At 37.3% G+C, this 18896-nt stretch overlaps 2 protein-coding genes across 6 annotated transcripts in view; one reads left to right on the forward strand and one right to left on the reverse strand.

Annotated features, from left to right (window-relative positions):
* Positions 1-2983, reverse strand: part of COPS2 (COP9 signalosome subunit 2) — a 29869-nt gene extending 26886 nt beyond the window's left edge. For 2 of the 3 annotated variants that reach the window (XM_045812069.2, XM_045812068.2), the window contains exon 1: positions 2829-2983. In XM_045812069.2, coding sequence (XP_045668025.1) covers positions 2829-2882 — 54 coding nt within the window. In that variant the 5' untranslated portion in view covers positions 2883-2983. The remainder of the gene's footprint in view (positions 1-2828) is intronic. The other variant, XM_087859288.1, reaches the window with a different exon arrangement.
* Positions 2984-3100: 117 nt separating this feature from the next.
* GALK2 (galactokinase 2) overlaps positions 3101-18896 on the forward strand; it is a 104938-nt gene continuing 89142 nt past the window's right edge. The window contains exons 1-2 of one of the 3 annotated variants that reach the window (XM_045812066.2): positions 3101-3332; positions 18800-18888. In XM_045812066.2, the coding sequence (XP_045668022.2) occupies positions 3313-3332; positions 18800-18888 (109 nt within the window). In that variant the 5' untranslated portion in view covers positions 3101-3312. Of the gene's footprint in view, positions 3333-7774; positions 8006-18799; positions 18889-18896 lie in introns of those variants that run through there. The other 2 variants (XM_045812065.2, XM_045812067.2) reach the window with 2 other exon arrangements.

Below are 18896 nucleotides of genomic sequence, written 5' to 3' on the forward strand. Positions count from 1 at the left end.
TTACCAGTACCATCTCCTACTTCTCCATTTACTGCTACATAAATTCCTATGCTTAGAAAATGCCTGCTTCTGGGGCACCTGGGTGGCTCAGTCAGTTGGGCGGCTGACTCTTCATCTCAGCTCAGGTCTAGGTCTCAGAGTTGTGAGTTCAAGCCCCATGTGGGGCTCCATGCTGGGTGTGGAGCCTAGTTTTAAAAAAAAGAAAAAAAAACCCGCCTGCTTCTGCTCCTAATAAAAAAATAAAATAGGTCTTAGAAGTAAGTGCTCGAGCAAATTAAATTTCTTTCACGTTTGTTTCTTCTTTTTAAAATCAAGTTGGTTCTCTTTTCTTCTAGATCTTGGGCACAAACCATTAATTACTTTCTTATATAAAAACAGTATAGTTTTAGAAACAGATTTTTACTTTTCCTGATGGTACTACCTATTTCCACTAGATTGGGCAAGTACAAAAAGTGATTTAGGGTATTAAAATTTATCAATAGACAACCTAGAAAAGATATGCTGAATATATCTGTGGTCAGAAATACTGGCTTTAGCTAATATTTTGACTAAAATGAAATTGCAAATTTTCCAACAAACAGTATGTTTATTAAAAAAAATGTTTATTAATTTTCCTTAAAACAGCAAGTCAATTCTTTTGACTCTTTAATGCCAAGAAACAAGTCCTAGACAAACAACTATGGAAAAACACTCAACTTCTCTTCTAACAACATGTAAGCATGAAATGGCAACCAGCCCTCTTAATCTTTTTTTTAAAGATTTTATTTTTAAGTAATCTCTATACCTAATGTGGGGCTCGAACCCCAAGGTCAAGAGTCCTATGCTCTACCAACTGAGCCAGCAAGGCGCCCCCTCATCTTTTTTTTTTAATACATATAGTGGTTTAAGAAAATTAACAAACCAAAAAATAAATTGCTAAATAAATTTTATGCCATCAAAAGACTAACTCATAGTAAAAAAAGCTTTCACTACTTGATATCTGGTTGGGAATCCAGAATGGTGTCTACATAGGACAGATATGGGGAGGGCAGGAGGGAGGACTATTTAACAGAATGCTGGAGGGAAGATTTCATTTAATTATGTAATAGTGTAAAATCTTACTCTTTTTGGTTAAGAAGAAAAAGTCAAAACAACTATATATTCAACTTTATATTGTACATGTAGCGTAGGCTCTACAAGGCTGGAAAAACCTAGCCAAGTTAAACAATGCATGTTTAATTAAAGTTCTTGCAAAAATTGAGTACTTTATGGGAAAACAAAATTCTCATTGCCACTCCTATATTACATTCTCAATGATGATCTTCAAGTTTATCACAGTGCTAAGTCATGCACTCAATAAACTACTGCTTAGGAAAGATAAGCAGAAACATTTAAAAACAAGAATCAAAAATACAGACATTTTTAAGAGAGACACTTCCACAGTTATGAAAATACCTGTAATACAAATAAACATGCAATACATAAAAACGCACATATCACAAGTAATACATTCTCAATGCACTGCCTACAACTGGCTTGATCTGCACAAACTAAAATGTAAAGCAGAAATCATTATTAACAAAACTCTACATTCAGCTTTAAGAATTATCAAAACCAAAAAAAAAAATAGAATTATCAAAACCTCTACTATGATTTTCAGGTAAGAGCAAGCACTTCCCTCTACCTTTTGCAAATGTGCCTTCATTTAAAATAGAAAGATTAATTGTAAACGACCATACAAAGAAGTTTTACACGAATTCAAGACGATATATTAATGTCTCAAAAATATCTGGCACTTAAAACATAAAAGTGAGCCAAATATCCCTAAGCATCTACTTCATAACTTGATGATAATGCATGATCACTATAATATACAAGAAACAGCCACAAAAACGCCCCCCAAATAAAAAAAAAAGAAAAAAGGAAAGTTGATGCTAATTCTTGGGCCGGATAATTTTTCTTAGTCCGCACAGTTATTGTTTCTGAATAGCAACCTGAAATGGTAGTTAATTTTTTTTGAAAACCTGTAAATCCGTTTAAGTTCAACCTTCAATCTTTACAGATCACCGTTCAGCTACATAAATTCGTTCATTTATATACTGTCGATATTTTTAACTTTGAATACTAGGAAATCTCTAAGTCAAAAAAGAAATCCACTGGGTCAATCCCCTTATCCCCACCCCCCACACCAAAACAAACAAAAAAGCAAAACCTCCTCCCCAGCTTTTCTCAAAACAAGTAGTTTAACTACTTTTTTTAACAGCTATCCTTGCCCTGAATGCTCCGTTGCACCTTTACCTTAAACCAAAACCGACCCTGGACAAGACTTATTATTAAGCTGTTTCCAGGAGACCTACAAGCGGCGTTTCGCGGTCAGGCCTGGGAGCAGTAAGGCCCCCCAGTTTTCAGACCCTTCTCTCAGCATTTCGCACTCGCTCAGTTCCAGGGTGATGAAGAGGGGACCAGAAAGCTGGGCCCGAAAGGGCAGAGTCAGGGCCTAGACCGCTGCACGATCCCCGAGGCGGCTCGCGCGGTGGGGGGAGGTAGGAGGCACCGAAAACCGGACGCCGGAGGCCAGGGGTGTCCATGTAAACGGAGGAGGCGCTCAGACTTGGAGCGCAATGCTCGGGACCCCCTTCGCTGCCTCCTTTACCCTCCCCTCCCCCATTCTGGAGAAGCAGGGCCCGGCCCGGTGCGTGAAGGAGGAGGAGATAAACCCGTCCTGTCACTGCACCGGGAGAGACTGGAAGAAGCACATGTTCTACGGGGAGAGGCCGCGGTCGCCCTTGTACCAGCCCCTAAAGCCAGGCACCACCCTTAACCCCAGAGTTCCGTCCCCTCCGCCTCACCAGGTCGTAGTCCTCCTCATCATCGCACATGAAATCATCCTCCATGTCAGACATCTTGGCCGGGACGGGGGGAGAGAGGGAGGAGAAACTGGAGACAACCTCCTCCCACAATCCTCCACGACTCAGAGGCGTCACTCCCAGCTTCTCCTCGCCTTCCCGTCGGTCTTAGAGGAGCTGAATGTTTCCTCCCGGAACGAATGCGCTGCGTATCGAGGGGGCTCGCTACGACGCCAAAAGGGAGTGCACTGCCCCCACTTCCTGCGAGTCGGTTGGTGCCTTAGCAACTAAACCTAGCAACTGGGGACTCTAGTGCTGAGGATCTCTGCTGAACGGCCTTGGAAACCTTGCGCTCACACTGAGCAGTTTCCAGCCTCCTGGGCAAGGGAACAGTCTCTTCCCTTGCCTGGGACTCTGGAACCATCTCATCCTGGTGAAATTAAGAGGCACCGTAGGATCAGAAGCCTTTCGCGGAGAAAAGGCTGACATGCCCGTCCTATTTGACAGGTAGTAGTATTTCTGCCTTGATTATCTATGTGCATTTTGCCCACACATTGTGGTGGGTGTTCCTGTGATGTTTGCAGACCTTTTCAGCAGCACGGTTTACACATAATGATTGTTTTATTTGTAGTCGGCAAAACGATGCTGTGGCTATCCCAAACCAGTTAAGCATCCATCGAGGCACCTAAAATCTTACTCAGTTTTTCACCGAATTATAAACTGACCTTTACTGCCCTTAACTAAAATTAACGTAACAGGTAACGACTGGTTTTTAAAATATGCATTATTGTTGCACAAAATCATTAGCAGAATTCAAAATGAAAAATGAAAATGAAATACAGGGGGCAACTGGGTTTTAAACAGCACTTTCCATATAAACTTCCAGTTCTGTCCACTTGAGTCAAATTTTATATAGTTGTAGCACAGATATAATTTCGGATTATTTTTGCACTTAGTTATGTAACAGCATAGGACAATATATGCAATATGTTCTTGGCAATGATTATTTTAACGGTTGTGTAGCAATCCCTTCATTAAATGTACCAGTGCACCATGATTTACCTAAGCATGCCATTAATATTATACATTTAGAATATTGCAAAAACAGCACTATTTTTTTTATTTTGGCCATTCTTTTTTTAAATTTTTTAATTTTTTTAATTTTTAATTTTTTTAATGTAAAGTTCGATGATTCATTAGTTGCGTATAACACCCAGTGCACCATGCAATACGTGCCCTCCTTACTACCCATCGCCAGCCTATCCCATCCCCCCCCCCCAAGCCCTCAGTTTGTTTCTCAGAGTTTTAGTGAGGTGTAATTGACAAATAGATGTGGCTTGCTTCTGACCAATAAGATACAGCAAAGGTGATATATGTGATTATGTGAACATAATTACATCACACAAGATTGTAAACTCATTTTGCTGGGAGAGACTCTATCTCCCTAGTTGCTTTGAGAAAGCAAGTGGCCATGTTATGAAGGATCATGTGGCAATGAGCTGAGGGTCACATCTGGCCAATAGCCAGCAAGAAACTGTGGCCTTCACCCTGACAACCCACAAACTGATTACTGCTAATAGTCAGGTGATCTTAGGAATGAATCCTTCCCCAGTTGAACCTCAGATAAGACCTTGTGAGACCCTACAACAGAGGACCCAGCTAAGCCATACCCTGACTTCTGAACCATAGAAACTGTGAAGTAATCAATGTGTATTGTTTTATATTGCTGTTTGTGGTGATATTGTTATGTGGTAATAGATATGAATATGGATAAATACCTAGCAATGGAATGGTTGGTAGGTGTGCGCTTAACTTTTAAAGAAACTCTCAAATTGTTTCTTTAAGTGGTTTTGCCATTTCTCATATCTACCAGCAGTGTATAAGAGTTCTAGTTGCTCCACATCCTTGTCAACACACAATATGGTCAGTTGTTTTAATTTGAAACCACTCTAGCAGAAGTATAGTGGTATATCATTTTGTTTTGTTTTGTTTTGTTTTTTTTAAAAGATTTTATTTATTTATTCGACAGAGATAGAGACAGCCAGCGAGAGAGGGAACACAAGCAGGGGGAGTGGGAGAGGAAGAAGCAGGCTCATAGCGGAGGAGCCTGATGTGGGGCTCGATCCCATAACGCCAGGATCACGCCCTGAGCCGAAGGCAGGCGCTTAACCGCTGTGCCACCCAGGCGCCCCATCATTTTGTTTTCAATTTGCATTTCCTTAATGACGAATTTTGGATATCTTTTCATGTGCTTATTTGTCATCCATGTATCTTCTTTGGTGAAGTATCTTTTCAATTCTTGTGCCCATTTTTAAATTGGGTTATTTGTTGTCTTATTACCATTGAGTTGTAAGAGCTTTTTGTGCTTTTTATGTTGTATTTAAGGAATATTTGCCAAAAGCAAGGGCACTAAGATTTTTTTTTATGTTTTCATCTAGAAGTTTTACATAGTTTAAACTCTTACATTTAAGAGTTTAATTTCAAGTTTAATTTTTGTGTATAGCATGAGGTAAATGTGGAGGTTTATTTTATTCTGCATATGGATATCAAATTGTTCTAGCTTTGTTGAAAAGATGATCCATTCTGTGTTGAATTGTCTTGGCACCTTTGTCAAAAATAATTGACATATAATTCCCAATAGACTTTTACCCTTTAAAAGTATATTTTTGATAGCTTTCTTACTCTGTATTATGGTTATTTTATATTCTTTATTAAGCTGAAAGCTCCTTGAAGACACAACTATCTTACCCTGAAACTAAGCATGTGCTTTGCCTATAGAAAATGCTCAATAAAAATTTGATGTGTTTAAGTAAACTCTAGCATTCATGATCCCTTACTTGTCTGGGTTGAGACATATAGTTATGCCAAATAGGCTCATAATTTGACATCCCTTCAGATTGATTATCTTTATTTATTTATTTATTTATTTATTTAATTTTTTTTTACAACATTTATTTAGAGAGGCTGAACACCATATATTAGAAGGCAAAAAAGGAGGACTCCTTTTATTAGTTAAGATCTGGACAGGAAACTCATGGTGTATTCAGGGGGGTTAATTAAAATTAATGAGGGGCCTGGGGTGCCTGGCTGGCTCAGTTGGTAGAGCATGAAACTCTTAATTCTCAGGCTTTTGAGTTCAAGCCTCACATTAGGCATAGAGCTTACTTAAAAAAAACATCAACTGGATTTAGTAAAAGTTAAGATGGACTGCCCAACAGCAGCCGTGGTTGTAGAGAAACGAGAAATGCAGCTACTGCCACAACTGTAAGGAAGGTGTGGTGTGGGGGTGGGGTGGAGGGGGATGGTGATAAATACCTCAACTTTGGCTGTAGCCTAAGTTATATACTTCACTCAGGGAAGGTTTCTCTCCTTCAAAGGCAAATTGATGACTATCTGTTGTTAGAGCATATCCCTTGATCTTACCAACCAACCTAAGTGGCTTATGGAAATGTTATTTCCACCAACATTTAATACCCACTCCTTCTTGAGAGGGGTTCTGATAAATACAATTTGCATCATCTCCTTACATTTCCACCATATAGACTAATGGCCTAGCCTAGTTAGTGCTCCTTTTAATCTGCCTCAGTCTCTTCAGTTTAAATAAAATGATGTAAACGCATGGTGCCTACAAAGTACTTAATAAACAGTATCACCTTTAACTCAATCAACTACTCATGTTGATCCTTCAGAATGGTCTATACTGCATTACCTCTTTTATCTCTAAAATTGCCATACTAGGAATGTGGGGGGGGAGGGGGAAGGATGATTAGGCATGCTGGAAGTTTTCATTCCTTACACTGACATTGACCTTGTAAAAATGTCTCTTGTAAAAATGCAGTTACACACTTTTAGCAATATCATTGTTGTTTGCCATTTTGGTATCTCTAATGCTTATTTGTTTTTATTGTCACCCAAAATGGTGCCCATACATCCCTAGGTTTATGAAATGAACCACCTACTTTTCAGAACGATGTATGGTGTGGAGGCAAAGTAGGGAGCAGACACAATTATATTGTAATTCCAAATTTGTCTTTGTTTGTTTCCTTTACTGAAATCTGTAAGTTCTTTATGTTTTGCATTAATCATCCCATGATTCCCCTGTGAACTAACACAGCACTGACAGTGCTCAATTGACAATTTAAGTTTTACTACCAATTAACAGTGTGACCTTAGGAAGTCACTTCAGCTTTCATTTGTTCATTCAGTTCATCTTACCTATTAATAATCTGCTAGACGCTGCCTAGATACACAGTTCCTACCCTCAACTTGCTTACTTTGTAGTGGTAGTGATGGTGGAGATGGTGAAACAGACAATACGAAAGAAAAGAAATATGCAGAAGTTATGAGAACCCTGAAGGAAAGAAAACAAATATACTAGAATGATGGGATGGGAATGGTGTGCTTTTTTCGTAGGGCATTTGGGACTTGTCTAGGTAGCTGAAAAATGAAGGGATTGAACTGGATGCAAAGGATTCTTGTAGTTTGAAAGACATGTATTTTCTTCTTTTCACTATTAATTGTGTTCTGGGAAGGCCCACTGAAGCCTCCATTCTGGAAATAAATATGTTTAAATCAAAAGCTGCATCAATTTTATACTGCCCTTAAGGCAATAACTAAACAATTTAGTGTTATTTGGGGGTGTAGCTGCTGGTCACGAAAGAAAAAAAGAAACACCCTAACTAAAAAAAGAAAAAAAAAAAAAAAAAAAAAAAAAAAGAAAGGAAAAAAGCAACCTGAGGCGCCAGGCTATAATTGTGTTCTCAGACTTATGTCCCAGGGCGCAGAAAATAAACTTCCTTAGCTTCTTCACACGCGCAGGGGCCCCAGCGGGTCCCAGTGCCCTCTGAGCAGCACGGTGGCTGTACCTGACAGCTGCTAGGAGGGCACCAGGCCCTGGAGCCCCAGGGAGGAGGAGCCATAGGCGGGGCCGACTGGAGGCAGCCACCTCAGCAAAGCGGCAGGATTTCCGCAGGGTGAGGGCTGCTGTCGCCCGGAAGAAAAGGCTCCTGCCGCAGATGTCTCGTGATTACCTTGGGAGCTCTCTGTTTCGCCAGTTGAAACTGCGAAGCAAAGAAGGATCTAGCGAAATATGGCTACGGAGGGCCCTGCCATGCGTCGAGTCCAAGTGGCAGAACATCCCAGGTGGGGGAGAGGAGATGCCGCGCTTTGGGATCGCCTAGGTAGGCTAGGTTAAGGTAGTGTCCAGGACTTCTGGCTCTTCGCTGGGTGCTTCTTTTGCTCCCGGGAGTGGACAGAATCCTTGGGATTTTATAAGGGCGCATGGCTGCGCTTGCGAGAAAGACCACACCGCAAACACTTTACACCTTGATTCCTACCAGGGGTTGAGTGCTTTTCTTCATCCGTGCAGATACGTCTTTTCCGATTGGTGCTGAAGGTGGTACGCTGTTTCTGCTGGGCTTTAGCAGAAGTGCCCAGATTAACTTTGAACCCCTTCTTTCTTTGTCTTGTCTGCCAGTTGGTGGTGCTTTTTAAAGTCCCCTTTCTAAAATACTCATTGAAAACAAACACACCAAAATCCAAACCCAAACAAAACCCCCTTGGTCTCTGCATCCCTTTAAACCATAAAATCTATGCATTTCACTTTGGGAGTTAATCTGCGGCCAGTAAGTAGCTACAGAATAACTTTAGTGATACCTTGTGGAGGATCTTTTCATTTGAGGGCATCTTGCAGATACTTTGTAGAAATACTTAGTTCTGACATAGGAGGGAAATCTCATAGCATGAAGTCTCTAACTTGCTACATATTAGCCGTGCAGCTTTTCTAAGGTTGGTTTCTCTCCCCCTTTGCTGTTTCTAATTTTTACTTTTTCCCTGTTAATTTTTTTCTCTAACATTAAGTCTTCAAGCTCTCCCTACTTCCTGGTTTTTCACAGTCATGTGACGGTTGATAATATTACAACTTACTAAAACTTGCAAATGCTTTTTTCGCCCTTAAGGAATCAAACAGTGGGTCTTTAGTTACCTGGAAGAAACATAATTTTTGGATATGGAGACCAGCAGGGCTTTAGACTACTTGTGCAGGTCTCTGGATATCAGTATATTCTCTGGAGGTCCTTGGGAGGTGCTGTTGCCCTTACATACTTGAATGAATTAGGGCACATTGTGAAAGACATGCTTTAAATAAAATTCATAAATTCGTTATGTGAAAATAATCTGGCCCATATCCATGTATAAATTTCTTCTGTGTTTCTATTTCTTATGATTTAATCATAATGCTTAATATTTCTATAATTACTGTATGGGAGAAGGGGAATGAATAGTGGTAACATGTACTAAAAGTGAAAAATTGTTTACTAGGTTTCCTTAGAGTTGTTTCTTGCCTTTTATGAATTTTACAATATTCAGTCATGCAACAGATATTTATTGTTAATATTTATCATTCTGTGCTAGCCGCAGAAGAGATCATAATAGTGGTCAGATAATTGCGCTCTGCCATTTTTTTGTTTTTCACTTGTGCATGAAATATAGTAATAAGTTTCAGGCAATGTTTCAGCCACTTACTCATTTTAGTGGGAAAGAGTTCAGTTAAATCTAGATAGTGTATCTGTAAGCCTACCTAACTGGTCATGTGTTGCAATATGCTGAGGGGAAAAAAAAATGCATAAGGGCCCTACGGCCAGACTGTCTTCTTTGGAATTCCTACTGTTTCTTTAGAATGCCTCTTCGACTTCACAGGGCACATGATCATCCGAGTAAGGCCCCTAGTCAATAGTATTAAAAATTTCAGAAAGCTTAATGTCTTTTTATTCTTTTATATAAATGTCAAATAGAAATAAAAGCTCTAATTTTTTTTTCTCATTTCAATCTTGCATACTCCCTGTACTGTATGACTACTCAAATTCCACTGCTCTAGCTTTCTTTGCATTCTTAAGAGTGGTGTGTCTTCTCTTTTTCTTCTCTTTGGAATGAACTTTTAAATTGTTGGATTATTTTTTTTTGGTAACAGCTTTGTTGATATGTAAGTCACATACCATACAGTTCGCCTGTTTAAAGTTTACAATTAAGTGGTTTTTAGTATATTCACAGAATTGTACAGCTATTGCCATAATCAAAGTTAGAACATTTTCATCATCCCCCAAAGAACTCTGTATCCCTTAAACCATCGCCACCACTCCCATCCCACCCTCCCCTACCCCACCTAAGCAACCACTAATGTACTTTCTATCTCTATAGATTTGCTTATTCTGGAAATTTCAAATAAATGGTATCATATAATATGTGGTTTTTTGTGACTGGCTTCTTTCACTTAATGTAATGTTTTCAAGGTTCATCTATGTTGTAACATGTTATCAGTATGTCATTCCTTTTTACGCTTGAACAATATCCCATTGTATGATGAACCACATTTTGTTTATCTGTTCACTGGGTGATGGACATTTGGGTTGTTTCCACCTTTTGGTTCTATGAATAATGATGCTGCATGAATTGCATTCTTAATATGAAAGATTTGGATTATTTAAAAATGTATTCATTAAAACTTGAAAATTCCACAGATCTTTCCTCATTATAGTCTCTGATTGCTATCCTATGCTGCCAATTCTTACTCCCTTCTTAGAAGTTATCCATAGGGCTCACATTATTGTAATATCATTTTATCTTTATAGTATCACTGTATCTTTATATCATTATTACCGTTTTTTATAAAAATGGTATTATAGTCATAAAAGTGAAATCATATTTATTTTTCTGTTACTTACTTTTTTCGCTTAACAATATTTCTCAGAGGTCCTGGCATTTCAGTCTATACAGATTTATATCATTGTTTTTTAGGGCTGAGAGTATTTCATAGTATGAATACCATTATTTATTTAACCACTCAACTACACTGTACATTTAAGTTTCCAATTTTTCACTTTCATAAACAGTGCTTCAGTAAACATCTTTGTACATGTATCTCTGAGCATTTTTGATGATATTTCTTTAAGCTCATTAATGGAAATGGAATCAGGGTCAAAGTTAATAAATATTTAAAATTTTGATAGTTCCTGCCAAATGGCCCTGCAAAAAAAAAAGATGCTATTATATTGTCTATTTCTTGTTAGTTTTTAGGAACTCTATGTATTTATTTTTGGTATGAATGGTAGTTTTGGATATAAACCATTTGTTGTTTTGTATATATTATATATTGTTCCCAGTCTAGCACTTTCCCTTTAATTTGATGATGTATTTTGTTGTGTAGACATTTTGTACTTCATGCATTATAGTACAGTGTTGAATGATATCACCCTTGTCTTTATTCTGATTTTGGTGGGGTAGCTTCTAAAATTTTGTCATCAGATAAGATGTTTATTATTTCTGATAAATAGCCTTTATTAAATGTAGGACATTACTTTCTTTTCTAGTATGTCCATGGCTTTTTTTTTTTTATAATTTTAAATTTTATTAAAAAAATTAGTCATGGTTATTGAATCTTTTTTTTTTTTGGCATATTTTGAGAGGATCATGGAATTATAGAGTTTTCCCCTTTTATTTTGTTGGAATAGTGTGTTTAATCAAGAGATTTCCTGGTACTATCTTTATATTCCTGGAATAAACTCTCTTTGGTTACAAATATTAAATAATGTGTGTTGGATTAAAATTACCAATATTTTATTTAGTTTTTCTCTGTTTTCACAAGTGATAATAGCCTGTATTTTACTTTTGAGGGCTATCATTGTTCTAGCATCTGGGTTATTCTGGCCTCCTAAAATGAGATGGAAAGTGATACAGGAAAGATGTTAGGGTTCGAAGCCAACGGCCAAGAAAGAATTCTTGATGCATCTTTGGGGCAGAAGGTGGTTTTATTAAAGCACAGGGACAGGACCTGTGGGCAGAAAGAGCTGCATTGGGGCTGTGAGGGGTGGCGATTATATACCTTCAAGTTGGGAGGGGGTTAAGGATAGTGTAAGTCTCTAAGGAATTTTGGAAGCAAGGTTTCCAGGATCTTGGGGGGGGGTAGCTCTTATTAGGGAAAGGTAATATATTACTGTCCAATAAAACCTTAGTCATGAGACCCTTCAGATGTGTATCAGTGGGTCATAAGCTTGGGGGATGATTGCTAACAAATATCTTGGGGGGGTTCAGAGATAAAGGAAATTTCCAAAGGAATTTTTATTTGAAGTGGTTTACGGGATCCTGGGGCGTCAGGCAAAGATTGCCTTTTGCCCTTAGCAAAGTGTCAACATTGAGGCAGCTGAGTTTCTAGAGGAATGTCACTCTGCCTGGACTTGTCAATGGACTGTGACGAGTAAGGAAATTTAATTTTTCTTTTGACTTTGTTTCCCACATCAGAAAGTCTTTCCAGTTTGTACTGTTAGAACCATTTATAAAAGCAAAGGATCATTTTTCATTAAGGTCTGGCAGAACTAACTCATAACATTTTCTGAGCCTTGTTAAGGAGATAATTTCTGACTACTTTTTCTGTTTCTCTTCTGTCAATCTTTAGAAATTTATATTTTCTTAGAAAAACCACCTTTGTCTATATTAAAAATTTTTTAAATCTTTATGAATCTATAGTAGTCTCTTATTTCTCATATTGATGTTACATAATAACACTCAAATTTTTTCTGTATTATTGTTTTTATCAAATAACCAGTGTGTAATTTTTTTAACCGTATCTGCTCTTTACCCCCCAGTTCAGTAAATTCTGTTTTTATCTTTTAATTCATTTCTTCTAATTTCTCTATTTCTTGCTTCTTGTGCTATATGCATACTTCATTTATTTCCATTATTTCTTGTTTTCTTATGTTCATTGAAGGTTAGAAAATGTTTTCTGACTATCATTATGGTTGCATCTTACAAGTTTTGAAATATAAATCCCTCATTTTTGTTGTAGTTGAAATAATTGTAATCTTGTTCTTAATATCTACTTTCCCTCAGCTTTATCTTGCTCACTAATTTGTTCTTCAATTCCTCTTCTTTTATTCAGGCCATCTACTATTTTTATTGTTACCATGATGATTTTATTTTCTAAGATCTCTAATATAATTATTGTTTCACTTTTACATTTGAATTTCTGATTAGGAAGAATTAATTGTGATGGAAGGATCAAAGTAGGATTAAAATTTCCCCTTCTCCCTCAATGACAATTATCTATACTTTGAAATGCCATTTTTAACATTTGTTAAATTTTGAAATTAACAGTTATAATTAATGAGTAATAATTATTGCATTCTTATAAAACCCTCAAAACAAACCTTTCCAGTGAGTTCCATTATTATCCTCAATTTATAGTTGAGGAAAGTGAGGCATAGAACTCACATAAATTACCGTTATAAGGTAGGAAAAACTTTTTCTCTACCCTCTTAGGTTTAGTAACTTGGGCCCTCAAGGTTAAACTGACGAAAGATAGATTAACAGGAGAAAAGGTTTATTTTACATGCACAAGGGGGCTTCACAGAAAAGCAGTAAAATCCGATGAAGTGGTTGGGTCTGGGGACTTATACCATTTTAATGAAGGATGATGACTAGACAAAGGAGAATGAGAAATGATTAGACGGAGGAAAGCAGTTTGGGCTTCTAGGGGTGGTAAGTAGTGGGAACATGAGTATACGGGGGAAAATCAATGGAAGGTAAGGGTTATTTTAGTAAGTTTTGTTTATGCAGACTCCAGTCAGTGAGGGCTCTAGTGATGAGTCATCTCTTGGTGTGGGAGAGGGGAGGAGAGACACCTTCCCAAAGAGAAGGGAAAATGTATGCTCTGCTTTTAGGCAGATGGAGGGAGGGTAGAGAGCTCCTCCTGTGTCTGCTGTTTCTTGATTGCCTTCAGCTCAAAATAATCCTATGTTAAGTGGCATATTTTGGAGTGGCATTATTCTGATCCCGTTCACCATAAAAATACATATTAACCAATTATTCTTTTTTTTTTTTAAAGATTTTATTTATTTATTCGACAGAGATAGAGACAGCCAGCGAGAGAGGGAACACAAGCAGGGGGAGTGGGAGAGGAAGAAGCAGGCTCATAGCGGAAGAGCCTGATGTGGGGCTCGATCCCATAACACCGGGATCACGCCCTGAGCCGAAGGCAGACGCTTAACCGCTGTGCCACCCAGGAGCCCCTTAACCAATTATTCTTAAATTAGTAGTAAAAATTAGTATTTTCTGTAATGCCATGACTAGGTGTCTTGATAATGAAGAGAAAACAAAAGCCCAGACAGGATAGGAGACTTGCCTAAGGTCACAATGACAAACCAAAGATACATGTCTTGTCTCCTCAAATGTTATTTCTTTCATCTCTGCAGTTAGCCATATGGTCACCCCAGTGTCCTTTGAGAATCAATCCTTAGACTAAAATCCACTTCATTTACTGCAGTCATAATTTTTTTCCCTCAAGTTCTGTAACTAAAACTGCTATAAAAAATATAGAGATATATATCTATATCTTAAGTCAAAAACATTCAGAGCACCAGATTCAGCAATTTGTGTGGTGATGTTTTGGCCAATTCTGTCTTTAAAAGTATAATCTTTGTAGGAGCTATTCTTTTCTTTTTTTTGATTCTTTTTATTGTGGTAAAATAAATATAAAATTGTCATTTTAACCACTTTAAGTGTAAAATTCAGTGACATTACATTATTTACATTGTTACATAATTACATTATGTATTTGCATACATCACATTTACATAATTACATTAATTACATTTACATTGTTGTACAATCACCACTGCTACATATTTCTGACATTTTTCATCATCCCAGATAAGCTCTATATCCATTAGCAGTAACTCCCCTATTTTCTCCACCCTTGGAGAACCCTTGGTAGCCTTTAATCTACTTTTTGTCTCTATGAATTTTCCTATTTTAAGTATTTTATATAAGTGAAATCATACAGTATTTGTCCTTTCGTGTCTAGTTTATTTCACTTAGCATAATGTTTTCAGGATTCATCCATATAGAAGCATGTATCAGACCTTGATTCTTTTCTGTGGATCAATAAAATATTCACACATATACACACACACTACATTCTGTTTATTCATTCATCTGTTGTTGGATGCTGGCTTGTTTCCACCTTTTGACTATTGTGAATAATGCTGCTATGAACATTCTTGTGCAAGTATCTGTTTGAGTCCCTGATTTCAATTCTTTGGGGGCATATACATAGAAGTGGAAATGTTGGGTCATATACTAATTCTAAGTTTAACCTTTCGAGGAAACACCAGACTGTTTTCTGTTCTGTTCTTTTTCATGCTATTGTGAACAGAATTATCTTCTTAATTTCACTAGATTGTTGTTTTGCATCCTTCTTTTTAAAAAAATTAACATGTAATGTGTTATTTGTTTCAGGGGTGCAGGTCTGTGATTAGGAGCTATTATTTTCATATTGAAAATGCTCATTGTACTCTTGTGGGGCGCATACTTTAAATGACTACATTTTAAGAGATGGAGTCTTGCTGGTGATGCCCAGAGCTGTGAAGTATGGCTACTCCCCCAATTATAGCCATACCGCTTCATTATTAGAGGATTAGGTATGAAGTTTAGAAAAACACTATACACTTCAGTTCTTTCTATTCTTAGAAATACTTTTCTTGTTTCCTTTTATACCCTCCATGCATTTGAATTTCAAAGGGAGGAATGTTGAATGGTAAGCCTCCGGTGCTGAGCACTTACAAAAAAGCATGGACAGACTGCCTTCCTGAGGTAGTCTGGGAAAAGGGCACATTTGAGAACCCCCAAATCATTTCATTAAAGCACATTTTAGGAGGCTCATTCTAACTCTGCTGTTAGCACTTCACCTTATTTGTGTTTGCAGTGCTTATAAAAGCAAATTAATAAGGATTCAAATTCAGCAGACCTTGCATTTTGTCTGCATATGATTTCCCCAAGCAGAAACAACATAAACCTCTGTTGAGGCTAGTGGAGTTATGGAAGCCAGAAAAAGAGGAGTAATATGCTTCTCCCTCTTTCTCACATTTTCTCACTTCTAATTGGTTACTATTTCCTATGGATTTGACTTTTTAAATATCACCTTAATTTAATTTTCACCCTTTTCTATCCCCATCACTAATGGACCTTTTAGCCTTTCTCTCTAGGTTTACTACAAATGGCCACCTTTTAGATTTCTTTGTTTTTGCTTTGTCTTCCTACAACCCATCTTTCGTACACCTCTCAGTGAGCTTTTTCAAGTGTGAAATTGATTAATATCACTCCATCTGTAAATGTGTGTTTACATCCATTGCCTATGGGTTAAAAGCCAGGTTCTTCAACATGGCATACCAAGCCCTTTAATATCTGGGGCTTGATTACCACCAGCCTCCTCCTCTGAAGTATTTAAACCCTAATTACAATTTTCTGAATGCAGCATACTGGGCCTTTTCATTCCATTTGCCTAGAATGCATGACTCCATCCCACTTGTCTGACATCATCCTTTAAAATTCATTTTAACTATTGTCTTTTGGGGGAGCCTTCTTTAACTTATCATCCCCCTTCTGGATTTATTTTACCACCCACGTTCTTCTACAGTAGGGATGAAATATCTTTTCTCTGTGCTCCCAAAGGACTGTATTTGTCTGGCTTATCACTCTATTGTCTCTCTGTATTGTACTTTTACACTTAACTATCTTTTTTTTCTGCCAAATTTGTCCTAGAGACCAAGGACTATTATTAACTTCCTTTATAAGTAGAGTAGTTAGTAAAGCACCAGTCAATTCTTCTTTAACAAACAAACAAACAAACAAACAAACAAACAAACAAACAAACACATTTTTTTTCTTTAAGTAGGTTCCATGTTGGGCATGGAGCCCAACGAGGGGCTTGAATTCAATGACTCTGCAATCAAGACCTGAGCTGAGATCCAGAGTCATATGCTTAACCAACTGAGCCACCCAGGCACCCCTTAAAATTTTTTGGTTACTTTGAAATAACTTCACACTTACATAAAAGTCAAATATAGTAAAAAAAAAAAAAAATTACTGTATACTCTTATCCCAGATTCTCCAAATGGTAACATTTTACTGTATTTGCTTTATCACTTTTTCTATATTTTATGTATATATATATAAGACTTTACAGATGTGTTCTTTATGATTTAAGATATGATCAATATTTGTGAATATTCCATGCATTCTTAAGTTATATTTCCCATTAACAGGTACAATGCTAAATATATGTACATATCCATAATCTACTTTATCAGTTTTGTTGTTTGAGTCTCTCTTTTCTTCCTTTTGTCCACCTGCTCTGTTTTTATACTGAGAAAGGTATCTTATAGACTCTTATTGTTAGTGTATTCCTATCTGTATTTCCTTACAATGCCTATTGTTTTTGCCTTATAAAAGTGGTTGTAGTTTTATTTGGGAGCATTTCTTAAACTATTACCTTCATTTTGAATTGCAGCCGTCAGCATTAAGAATTTTCCTTGTATGCTCTTTGGCACACATTCTACGATGTCTGATATCAGGATTACTACCTCTGTTTTCTTCTTGTTTCCTAAACTCTGCCACCCAGATTATCTTTTTTGAGAATTTGAATTAATGGACACAGAGACTTAATCAGATAATATAGGACATTGGAGCTATTAAATCTTGTAGACTTGAAGCCACAGTGTCATGAAAACTGAAGGTGTGGAGGAACAGAAACCAAGGCGCTCACAGAGGCAACTGAAATGTGAACAGCACTGAGCAAAGAGAAGTAGAGTTGTTGTCTTTGGAGTGATGACAGGATGAGACATGAAAAGAGAACCAAAGACACTTATATAAACAGTTTCTGATAACTGTCCATTCTTAGGAGACCATCTTGAATAAGTTCCAAAGATATTTAACATATCTTTCTATCATTATAATAAATTTCCTTTTTCCTTGAGCTGTTTTTGGTGTGACTATCTGTTTCTTACAATGAATTAATCTTTAAGATCAATCGGTTAATCAATGAGTGTCTTGAATATGGTAGACTTTAAAAGATATTTATTGTCCTGGTGTTATTATTCAGATACACTATGGTGTGGGACTGTAAACAGTGGGGGGTATTCATAGAAGTGCCTTGAGATGATTTAACAGTATAAAATTCTTATAAAATTATTAAATCTATTATAAGAATTTTGGATCTAGAAGGGGCCTATAAGGAATATCTAGTAAAACTCTCTAATTTCACAGAAGAGAGGCTAAGGGAAAATGATTTGACCCGAACCGTGGTCTCCTGATATCCACTCTAGTGTTCAGTTGACTAGTACTGGGTTAAATAGTGCCTCCCCAACTGCACCCCATTCATGTCCACCTGGAACCTGAGAATGGACCTTATTTGGACTAGCATTTTTATGTACTTATGTAATCAAGTTGAGTCATAGTGAATGAAGGTGGGCTCTAATCTGATAAGACCGGTGTCCTTATAAGAAGGAAAAACAGAGACACAAATAGAGACACATGGGGAGAATTCTGTGTGGCGATAGACGCAAAATTTGGATCAATGCAGCTGTAATCCAAGGAATGCCGAGGCTGGATGGCCACCACCAGCAACTAAAAAGAGGCAAGGAGAGGCTCATGGCTCTACTAACACTCTGATTTTGGACTTCTAGCCCCTAGAGCAGTGAGACAATTTCTACACTTGATCTTAGCCAAAAGGCCGAGAAGCGATGAGACAATGAATTTCTGTTATTTTAAGCCGCCCAGTTTGTAGTATTTTATCATGGTAGCCCTAGGAAACTGAAATACTACCCCATGCTATTTCTTTTAGTATAAAGATTCTTCTCTGAATATTGTTGAGAATTATACAGAAAGTTATATTCTTTATAATTGAAGGAAGTAGTTTTTCCTTTTGCGTATATTCATCTTTTTTACTTGTGTGCTTAGCTATACTCTTTTGTCACCTAGGAAGTTACTGTATTGTCATATCCTAGGATTTTCAAAGAAGTATGTCAGTAAAAAATTTTTGCTTTTCTTTTTAGAGATAATGGTGGTAGGTATATGAAATGTGTTTGTGTATATGTGGCTTATAGATTTTTCTGTTATACAAATATTCTGAAGTACCCTCTTGCTTTCAGATTGCTGAAGCTAAAGGACATGTTTAACTCTAAGTTTGGATCCACTCCCAAGTTTTATGTTCGAGCGCCAGGAAGAGTCAACATCATAGGTATTGCA

This window comes from Ursus americanus, chromosome 36 (genome assembly GCF_024610735.1).
Source record: "Ursus americanus isolate L20-20 chromosome 36, mUrsAme1.1.p, whole genome shotgun sequence".
In the NCBI taxonomy this organism is placed as follows: domain Eukaryota; kingdom Metazoa; phylum Chordata; class Mammalia; order Carnivora; family Ursidae; genus Ursus; species Ursus americanus.